Genomic DNA, 11,418 nt, shown 5'->3' on the forward strand with positions numbered 1-11,418 from the left:
TTAATTTGGTTTTGTTAATTGTTAGGAGGATAAAAAAGAAAAGATGAAAATAATTTTGTTTTTCTTATTTGTGTTAGTCCAATCGAAAGGTGTTACAAACCTTAAGTATCAAGAATGTCATAAGTTTGATTCTGGAATTCATATATAGGAAAAAGAAATGGGTTCTTTAATTTTTTTAATCCTTTTAACGTGTATTATTTTTCTGTGATTAATTTTTTGTTTATCTAAATTACGTGTATCTCCCCCTAAAATAAACTTTTATAAGTTAATTATATACTCAGTGGTTTCCTTGCTTTAAAATATATTAAATTAAGATTATTTATTTTTAGAATTAAGTAATTTAAATTATTTTAATCTGTCTACCAAAAATATTCAAATTATTGTTTTCCAATTAAAGTCTTCACAAACTGAACTGATTAATTGTTTTAAACCTTTTTTTCTATTCAAAATTCACGGATCAAAATATCAATTTCAGCTAAAGTGAAAAAAGTTAAAATTTCCTTTTTCAAAATTTGGCTTCACATCTTATAAAATTCAAAAATTATCAAATGTGCATGGATTCTTTTAAAAAAAATTTATTTTATATCATGAATATTTCATAAATTTCTCAAATATTTAGATAAAAAATAATGATTAAGGGTTGTAGATAAAATAGAATTGATAAAGGCCATTTTACTTATCTGTTGAAGTAAATATGTAACAAAAGAAATATCTCTCATAGTCTCGTACATTTTCTTCTCGGAAATTTTGTCATTGTTTTTCTTTATGTAGGTTCTATCATATTTAAGAAAAGTCTGGTATATTATTTATTTTAATTAATTAATAGTGTAAAAATTGTTATATTAATATTACATTAAAATTAAATTTTATAATTAAACGAATAAAGTAGAATATTTTTGTCTAACTTCCTTCCTTTATTCGCTTTCATATCAAACGAAGGATAAAATATAAGGTGATTTATATAGACCAAGCCAATCTATTATATATATATATAATATAAATTTTTCTTTTTCTTTTTTAAACAAAATAATAAATTTTAAAGAAATATAGGTTCTAATTGTAAGATAAACTAATGCTCTATTTACATGACAAAAGCAATTCTTCGTTTAGCAAACTGGACTGTTAAAAAACAAGTTAAAAGCAATTTGTAAAGGGAGGACAATACACGGAAACAGAAGAAAGAGTCTTTTTATGTTTAGACCCACATGCACATAGTTCAGGGCTGCGTGTCAATCCTTCATGACATGCAGCACTTTCTTTTATTTGCATTATTTACTTTATTGTTATATTTAAAATTTAATTAAAAATATGGTTCATATTTTTAAATTAGAAATGATTTATACCTTCTGAAATTTAATTTCAGAAGTAAAAGAAAAATGAATGATGTGAATAATAAAAAGGAAATGTGTAAATAACAATTATTAATGGCTCGCCTGTACAAATCAAAAAGTGAGAACTCTATCTTCGGGATGCTTATCACTCCACAGGCTTCTCTCATCTCTCAAAGGAACCCTTTCTTCTCTCACAAGTGAGAGTTTTCACCTGTAAGGCATTATTTTCTCTTAAGTTTTTTTTTTTTCCTTATTTCATGTTTTATCGCCATCTCAATTATTGAAGTAAAATTTTAATTTTAATTAGATAATAATAATAATAATAATAATAATAATAATAATAATACGTAAAATACTGCACATAAGATTTGTTCAAATTTTATTCAATCAACTTGAACTGAAAAGGAAAAATAAAGAAAGAATAAAGTAAGGCCCCATCTTATCAAAATGAGTGTAATCTTAATATAGATTGTAAAAGTTTTTTCACTTCAAATTATCGGATCCAAACTCTATTTGATTTTATCATATTTTTTTGTCGGAAAAGTTATCATTGGCGAAATGAGATGATGATTTTAATGTTGACCAATGGATATCAAGCCCAGATTCGCACAAAGCCCAGAATACAGACATTCTCTCTTTATTTGTGAAGCCTTACGGTTGAGAAAGCCGTATTGAAAAGGGGAAAAAGAGAAAAGGGAAAGCAATAAAATGGAGGAGGAAATGAGTGGCTAGGTCAACCTGCTCTTGTTTACTGAAGCAAAAGAGGAATAAATTGAAATTGTCTTGGACATGAAGAAACCTAGTCCAAGTAAGTAAAGTACTTAAATCTACCCCCACTGCTAACAAACACACTCACTTACTTTGCCCCTCCAAACATGAGAGGTTCCACTACCCTCCTCAGTTTCTTCCTTTTTTTCTTCACCATTTTACTCACTCTTTTCTCCGCTCTTCCAATCTCCGCAGACACCTTAACATCATCCCAGTTCCTCAGAACCAACCAAACCCTCGTGTCACTCAATTCAATTTTCGAACTGGGTTTCTTCTCCTACACCAATTCCACCTGGTACTTGGGTATATGGTACAAAACCATTCACGATGACACAGATAAAACAGTGGTTTGGGTAGCCAACAGAGACACCCCACTTGAGAATTCCACTGGATTTCTCAAAATAGGCGACAAAGGAAACCTCGTCCTCTTCGATCAATCCCAGAAACCTGTTTGGTCCTCGAATCAAACCACCGCAACTACCATCAACCCAATTCTTCAGCTTTTGGATTCTGGAAACTTGGTTCTCAGAGAAGCAAACAACAATGATCCCACAAAGTTTCTTTGGCAAAGCTTCGATTACCCAACAGATACCCTTTTACCCGGGATGAAGCTTGGATGGAACTTCGACACAGGCATGGAGAGACACATAACCTCGTGGAGGGCCACAAGCCGAGACCCTTCAAGCGGAGATTTTTCCTTCAAGCTAGATTACCGTGGCCTCCCAGAGATCTTCTTGTGGAACAAAGACGAGAGAATCTATAGAAGTGGACCTTGGAATGGAGAGAGATTCAGCGGGGTACCCGAGATGCATCCCGTTACAGATTCCATTAAATTCTCGTTCTTTGTGGATCAACACGAGGTGTACTACACATTCTCAATTGGGAATCAATCCTTGTTTTCGAGACTCTCTGTGAGTTCCGTTGGGGAACTCCAACGCCTCACGTGGATACAAAGCAGCGAGGTTTGGAACAAGTTTTGGTATGCACCGAAAGACCAATGTGATAACTACAAAGAGTGTGGTCCATTCGGGATCTGTGACACGAATGCTTCACCGGTTTGCCAGTGTGTGAAAGGGTTCCGACCCATGAACCAGCAAGCCTGGAATTTGAGAGATGGGTCTGATGGGTGTGTAAGGAACACAGAATTGGGGTGCGAGAGCGACAGGTTCTTGCATCTGAAAGACGTGAAGTTGCCAGAGACAACCTCGGTGTTCGTGAATAGGAGCATGAGTTTAATGGAATGTGGGGATTTGTGTCACGGGAATTGTTCTTGCACTGCTTATGCCAACATTGAGGTCACTAATGGAGGAACTGGTTGTGTTATATGGGTTGGGGAGCTCTTAGACATGAGGCAGTACCCTGCAGGAGGCCAAGATCTCTATGTCAGATTAGCAGCTTCTGATGTAGGTATGTTGATTCTAATTCTATACTTTGTTTTTATGAATATATGTTTGCATTCTGGGTTTAATTTTCTTTTTTATGGATTTAAGGGGGCTGAGAACATATGCATTTGGTTGATTCAATTTAATAAAGATGGGTACTTTTTAATTTTTTTTTAAAATAAGCTATGAATGACTAGAAATTCAAACCCGACACTAGGAGGGGACGGTTCTTGAATACAGTGTGTGATTTCAGAATTTGGGGGACTTCATAGTAATAAACTTCACAATTGTTTGAATTACTGGGGAGAACAGTCAAACTCTGTGTTGAAAAGTTAGTGTCGGTAAAACGAAGACTGAAATAGAACTTGTTTGACATGCACACCTCAGCTTTTTTGTGCTCAATCTGTCTATAGGCCTAGAGCAGCTTATTCGTACATTTAAAACTAAAATAATAATAACAAAAAACTTTTGAAAAGAAAGTAACTTTTTTATTAAGTCACCTTAGGTAGGCGAAATATTAAAGTGACAAATAAGATTTAAGTTGCAGCAGGCGAAGTAACTATTTTTAATGTGTCATAAAAGACTGGATCAAAAGAAAATTTACAAAATAGTTAATGAAAATAGACATTTTATCTTAGAAAATATTCAAATAAGGAAAAATATTGAAATTATATATATCAAATCAATTTAATACCCACAAAATCGAATTGTTTTTTCTACATATATTATTATTTTATGAAAAAATAATGAGAAAACAAGAACTATATTTGGTTATGAAATAATAGTTTGAGAACACTGAAAGTGGACAAAGTAATTGGTTTTGGTATTTGGAATGTAATGAATGAGTTGGAAACTGAAGATCGGTGTTCCACCTTGGTGGTCCGTTTTAGAGTTTTTTTCCCTGCAATGGGACTGACTGAGACGTTGCGTTGTGAATGAGTCCAACGTTCATTTGGAAAATATGAATGACAAAAACCCACCAGTGTTGCGTTGTACGCAGCCTGCTATAGCTGCCCCACGTGCTCTTTAATGTTTCGGCTTCTATTGCTTTCAGATAATATTTATTATTTCAATTTTTATAATTATACCGCATATTTATATATTTTTCTTTTTCTCAAATCTCATTCACACCCAAAAATGCCAAAAGACCATATTATATCTCTTGTATAATATATTAGAATTTATTTAATTTTTTTAGAAGAAACATTGATTTTATTATTTAGCAATTTCTCCTCTAAGACTGAGTCTAAAACATTAAGTTTGACGGGGAAGATAGCAGTACTTATATTTTTGGCATATTGAGTGCAAACTTGTAGAAAGTACATAAAACCAAGATGCATAAAGCCAAATATAATTATAAGTAAACGAGTTAAGTAATATAGCTTGAGATTGAGTGTTTATATCTTTGTCTAAGGATTGCTCTCATAATACTTTACCATCGTTAGACAGCTCCTCTACTCCTTCATTGGTTATTTGGCATATCACTATTGATGTGCTTATAGCGTGTCCACAAATAAAATATTAAAAATTTTAAATATATTTTTAGTTTTTTTATTAGTACTTAATTTTACTTTCTATTTTTTTAAGCTTTTGGCCTTATATTTATACAATTTAGGTGTTTTTATCTATCTTATTGACATTATTACCTGAATAATTGATATGTGATCACCTCTTTGTTAGTCATATCATTCTTTTATAATCATTAAAGATAAAAATAAAAATATCAACTTTAACAAAGTTAGAAAGTTAGAAAGTCATAAAAGAAAGTTTGGATGAAACCAAAAAAAAAATCTTAAAAAGTATAAGACTTAGAACAAACCCAAATCAAATGTAAATATGTGATTTATCAAATGTAGATTTAAATACACAATAAGTTACATTAATTTATATATTTTCTGTCAAAAACAATTTTGTTTGATTATGTAATTATCCAAACTTTAACTTTGAGTGAATTTGTTATGGAGGGTTAAGGAAATTTTAAAATGATAGGAAGTTTATGATAAAAGAAATGAAAGTACTAACATAAGTTTTTAAGATTAAAGATATATTTATTATTTTAAAAATAAAAAAATAAAAATGATTATTTGTAAGTAATTAAAATGAAGTCTAAAAAGAAAAATGAATAAAATGGTAAACAATATTAGATGAGATTGAGAAGGGAAGGGAAGGTGTGACATTTTAAATGAATAAAAGCAACACGCATTACAGTACCCACAATTGTAGTAATCGGGTCTGCAACCAACAGTTATAAACACTGACGACGACGACTCCTGCAATGTCGTCAATAAGATTTGTGGTTCGCTTAAGCGCATCTGTTGCGGACAATGACTACCAAATGTTTCCTATGATACTTCGGATTCTGCGAATCTTCATATTTTCGTTATGAAAAATATTTTTTATTTTATGAAATTATTAAAAATTACTTATTGTATTTTTTTAAAGATTTCATCTAATGATATGGTAGTTGTAGTAGGTTAAATGTCAATATAATGCCCATATGACGATGTTATTGAATAACACAGTTTTGTTTTATGAAAAAAATATGATTATTTTTACTTATAATAAAATATTATTTTAAAATATTTAAAATTAATTGTAAAAATTGATGTGACTATTTTAAAATAAAATAATAATATTGACAGAAACGTTTCTTTTCGCAAAAAACTACACGGATGAACAACCCTGAAAATTTGAGAGAGAAAGGGATAGCGAATAGCAGATAAACTCGCATATCGAGGCGTTTGTTGAATGCATGAGTGTGGTGGTGCCGCCTTTGCCTTGATTTGTTGCGAGAGTTAATGAAATTAAATGCTTAATTAGAGGACTTTCTTAAAGTTTTGTTGGCCCACTATAAGACATTTATATAGTTCTCGTAGATTGGTGTCTACTGTACAGGACGGTGTTATGTTTTTTGTCCAACAACCAATGGATCCTCTCTACTTAAATGTTCGCCTCTATTCCGTGGGATGTGGGCCAACCCTTTTTGACTTGTAAGGTTTCATTAGTTTACATTTTTAGAATACCAAAATGTGTAATACGACTAATAGAAAAGGGATAAAGAATTTTTTTTAACTTTAATTTTTAATATTGTGTTTAAGTATTCGTAAATAATTTTTTAATAAAAAAAGTATATAGTTATTGTATTAAAAGTATAAAAATATAATAAATGCTTTTTTAATAAAATCTTATTATTATTAACTACTTATTTAGGATTAAGGTTAATAAAACTAATAAAAAATAATATAAAAAGTAATTGTCTACACTTTAATGCAAAAGATAGCATTGTCACGCGTTCTTTGTATTGTATTTTCAAAATGAAGATTTTGCATTTATTTTGTATGAAATCGTTTTCCGATTCATAGTTATCTAAACTAAATTAAATAGTGGACCTCTATTTGGTTGTAATACTTCCACTGTATGTTATAATAATGTGACAACTCGTAATAAATGCACGATCACAATTTTGCTGAAGTCACGTCTTGTCTTATCAAGAAGAAGTATGATCCTATTGAAATTTGAAAAAAAAAATGAGTTTAAGAGGGAATTAGAAAAGGTTAATGATAGAGGAAAAATGTTTGAATCATCTACTAACGGGACCATGAAATTGGTAAGGATAGGGATCTGGAGGATAAAAAGGAGCCCACCACCTTCTATGGTGGCACCCAAAAGGGGAATTTCATCCATCTTGGTGGGAGTAGGTGTCCTCAAAAAGTTGCACGTCTTCCTCAAACAGGATAGTCCATGAAATTCTATGAACAAACAAAATCTCATTCCCATTCTTTTCTTCCTAGCCTTTTTGTGACTTATTTTTCTATTTGAAAAATCCTTGATTAAAATATAGCAGTGTTTGATTTTACCAGGACACAAAGGAAAAGTAGAATCAATTTGAATTTAATTGGTCCTTCTCTAGATTCTTTGGCAGATATCATATTGTTAATTCCATGGAAGCACATGAAATGTGTTCCCTTGTACTTAAAAATAGCCGGAAGTGTGACATGCCTTTATGCCTGCAATATTTTACTTGCTTACGTTCAATTATCAATTACTTTGTACTTGGTCATCTTAATGCCAGAAAATTACTTCTTTTAAGAACTAGACCAAATGTAAAGTGGATATCTCAACTAAAAAAAACTATATATCAGATGACATAGGGTCTGAAGGAGGTTCTCACAAGGCGATTGATACAGCTAAAGCTGTTGGTATCATAGTTGGTGCTGCAGCTTTTATGCTTTTGGCAGTGGGTCTCTTTATCTTATGGAAGAAGAGGAAATTGCATTGTATATTGAAAGGGAAGACAGAACACAGAGGTAATGCACAATTAGTTTCCGACATACAATTGCACACGCTTTGTATGTGCAAACTATGCTGCATGTTAAGATGTTTCCTTGTTGTTCCAAAACCAGGTTTTCCGGAAAGAAGTCAAGATTTGTTAATGAGTGACGTGGTGTTTTCAAGTAATAGAGAACAATCAAGTGAAAGGAACTTGGAAGATCTAGAGTTGCCATTCTTTGATTTTAATACCATAACAACGGCTACAAACAACTTCTCTGAAGAGAATAAACTTGGACAAGGAGGCTTTGGAAGTGTTTACAAAGTACGTTGTTTTTATAGCTGCCATAAAGTAAACCTTGTAAAACACTTTTCATTCATTAAAACATAACTGGAATAATTGTGGTTATACCAGGGCTGTTTGATGGAAGGTCAAGAAATTGCTGTGAAGAGATTATCAAAAAATTCTGGGCAAGGCATTGAAGAATTCAAGAATGAGGTCAAGTTGATTGTCAAGCTTCAACATCGGAATCTTGTAAGACTACTTGGTTGCAGCATTCAGATGGATGAGAAGATGCTAGTGTACGAATACATGGAAAATAGAAGCCTTGATGCCACTTTGTTTGGTAAATCATTTCAACATTCTGATTCTTAAGCTTGTTAATGTTTTCTCTTCACCTGTTTGGCTCATTCAGGCTTTAATGTGTATTAAAAAAAAACTTGATATTATTTATAATAATCATGATCCAGACAAAGCAAAAAGATCATCATTGGATTGGCAAAGGCGCTTCAACATTATATGTGGAATAGCAAGAGGGCTTCTTTATCTGCACCAAGATTCCAGATTTAGGATCATCCATAGGGATCTCAAGGCAAGCAACATTCTACTTGACAAAGAGATGAACCCAAAGATATCAGACTTTGGGATGGCAAGAATTTTTGGCACGGATCAGACAGAAGCAAATACAGTTAGAGTGGTTGGTACATAGTGAGTACAACATGACATAATAATACTACTCCCTAAAACAGCCAAACATAATGATGAATTGATGATATTTACTATTATTTCTTATATGCAGTGGCTATATGTCCCCTGAATATGCTATGGATGGAATCTTCTCAGTTAAATCCGATGTTTTTAGTTTCGGGGTTCTTGTGCTGGAGATCATAAGTGGAAAAAAAAATAGAGGGTTCTATTATGCAAACAAGGAATTGAATCTTCTAGGCCATGTATGTGGAGGAATTGCTTTTATTAGTACGTTACTTTGTTCTAATATTATGTCCTGCATTCTAACAAATAATCGATTGCACCTTTTTTATAGACATGGAAGCTGTGGAAAGAAGGAAATGCATTGGAACTGATAGATTCGTCTATTGACAATTCATATTCACCATCTGATGTTCATAGATGCATACAGGTTGGGCTCTTATGTGTTCAAGAACGTGCAGAAGACAGACCAACAATGTCTTCAGTGGTGTTGATGCTGAGTAGTGATACTGCATCAATGCCACAACCCAAAAATCCTGGGTTTTGCTTAGGAAGAAATCCTATGGAAACTGATACTTCTTCAAGTAAACAAGATGAATCATGCACTGTGAACCAAGTCACAGTCACAATGGTAGATGCTAGGTAGTAAAAGAATTAATACCTCATCTATCACGAGTATATTTACAGAATGTTCCAAAAATTCTTTTAAGTAATCCTTCATCTAATAGTTGTGATACCTTTGAGATCTAATATGATCTTGTTTTGGTGTAATATATTAGAGATGCCTTCAGTAAATTGTAATCTAGAAGTTTGAGATACTTGTTGTCTCTGACATCCGGCTTCAATATACACACACATGTTTTTTATCCTTGTCTTGCTCTTTCAGGAAGATCTCATTGTTTAAAACTAATAGGGAACATATTTAGGCTTTTTCTTTAGATCAAGATTTGTGTTTCCACCCTTCATAATTGGCACTAGCTTTTACAATTTTGCATGAGAAAATTAGCCACATATGAAGGTATTTGTAAGTAGGGTGTGAAGCCCAACCCAACCTATTTCGTACGAGGCATGTACATGGATGTTATTTTAGTTGCACGACCATGTTGAAGACCTCATGTTGGATATTTATGACTCAAAATTGTGGTGATTTGCATGGGCCAACAATTGTGCAAAATCATGCTAAATTCAGCATTTCCTCAATACTAACACCTAAATTAAAATAATAATAAAAAATTCGCACTTCGCATCTCCAATGGCTACAAAAATATTATGTCTAAATTAAGTTTTGTTTTTTAAGAATTTCGTTTATACGATTCGTTAAAGTTGAGTTTACGGAATACTTCCTTTCAATTGATCCACATGTTTGGTGGTATCAAGTTTAAGTATTTAAATGACTACAAAAGTATCTCTTACATCCAAATCAAGATTTTTTAAAGATTTGATTAACCTCAGAAGTTAGAACTGAGTTTGAGAATTTAAAATGAATATATATTTTTATTAAAAAAATACTTTAATTATATTAAAGTTATAAAAATATAATATATATATATATATATATATTAATAAAATCTTACTATCATGATTCTTTAACTTTTAATACTGAATTAACAATTTTAATATAATTTTCTTTTCTTATAAGTTGACTTCATTTAGATATTTATTGTCAATTATAATCATATTCATCAATTTATAACGCATGTAACATGGAAATGCATTTGTCAATCTAGCAAGAAATATTTCTTGGTTAGTTATCAACATATTGCAAAGATCAATTTTACGAATACGAGTTTCATTCATCCAGATATTTTCGCAAAGAAACATTTATAAGTTCAAATATTCAAACAACTCACCAAATAAATCAAACCAAGGGTATTTTTCATGTAACTCGTAGTAGGACAATTTTTAATAGAGATATTTTAGAAAAATTAATTTATTTTACCATAATAATTGATAAGACTAATTATTTTCTTAACAAATGTACATTAATATTAAATAATATCTAATATGAGGAAAAAGTAGTAACTTAACTGCAGTTTAGACTAAAAGCGTTGTGAAAACCTCTGTTTTCAAGCTTATTTACATAAAGAAGTAGTTTTGTAGCCATTGTTATTGTGTTAAAATCCAATAACGATAACTGCAAGTCATCCATATTCATTTCATTCATGTGTTCTTTGTTACCTAAAAGCATAACCTTTTGTAACACCAAATTCTGACATCTATCTGTAACATCAAGTTTATAGAAAACAAAGAAAACATTATAAAGCAAAAATGCTTACCTAATGAATATAGCATTAATTATAATGTGAAGCAGCACAGCAATCCTCTGAGTATCTATAATGGGCACTACTTCTGTATTTCCTTTTTATTTTTTTTCACTTTCCATATGCATGTGTTAACACTGAATCAAGCTACCAAATTGGACATTATGTGCCAATCAATGTTTAGCCTAATATAATCAGTTGACAGCTGGGGCAAGTTACAGTTAAAGTCGGCAAGAAATTTTAGCCAAGAAAAATGCCCATTAGTCAATATGCAAAAATTCAACTGGTCATCTGAAAAATAGTGTTTTTTTATACAAAAATGATTATTTTTCTTAATATATTTGAGCTCAAATATCCTAATTATTGTTATTAAAAAAAGTTTTTGACTAGATAAACGAATGGTAGATCCACCACATATC

At 31.4% G+C, this 11,418-nt stretch overlaps 1 protein-coding gene across 4 annotated transcripts; it reads left to right on the plus strand.

Moving 5' to 3' along the window:
* The first annotated feature begins 1,979 nt into the window (after positions 1–1,979).
* LOC113860154 (receptor-like serine/threonine-protein kinase SD1-7) lies at positions 1,980–9,906 on the plus strand. Of its 4 annotated transcripts, XM_027492822.1 has the most exons (8): positions 2,001–2,139; positions 2,295–3,506; positions 7,624–7,788; positions 7,885–8,075; positions 8,166–8,376; positions 8,501–8,738; positions 8,830–8,980; positions 9,073–9,600. In XM_027492822.1, the coding sequence occupies exons 1-8, from the start codon at positions 2,121–2,123 to the stop codon at positions 9,382–9,384; spliced, it is 2,499 nt and encodes an 832-aa protein (XP_027348623.1). In that variant the 5' UTR covers positions 2,001–2,120; the 3' UTR covers positions 9,385–9,600. The 4 variants fall into 4 exon arrangements, with proteins under 4 accessions (XP_027348622.1, XP_027348623.1, XP_027348621.1 ...); XM_027492821.1 differs by having other exon boundaries at positions 1,980–3,506; positions 9,073–9,906; XM_027492820.1 differs by having other exon boundaries at positions 2,060–3,506; positions 7,624–8,075; positions 9,073–9,602.
* Positions 9,907–11,418: the final 1,512 nt, after the last annotated feature.

Source organism: Abrus precatorius, unplaced genomic scaffold (assembly GCF_003935025.1).
Source record: "Abrus precatorius isolate BTA unplaced genomic scaffold, Abrus_2018 Scaffold2, whole genome shotgun sequence".
NCBI classification, from domain to species: domain Eukaryota; kingdom Viridiplantae; phylum Streptophyta; class Magnoliopsida; order Fabales; family Fabaceae; genus Abrus; species Abrus precatorius.

What these genes read in the sequence shown, in the direction of transcription:
- LOC113860154 (XM_027492820.1), top strand. Translation starts at nt 2,207, where the DNA reads ATGAGAGGTTCCACTACCCTCCTCAGTTTCTTCCTTTTTTTCTTCACC. An exon ending in ATTAGCAGCTTCTGATGTAG is followed by an intron (nt 3,507 to 7,623) that starts GTATGTTGATTC and finishes ACTATATATCAG; the next exon opens with ATGACATAGGGTCTGAAGGA. An exon ending in CCTTGATGCCACTTTGTTTG is followed by an intron (nt 8,377 to 8,500) that starts GTAAATCATTTC and finishes ATCATGATCCAG; the next exon opens with ACAAAGCAAAAAGATCATCA.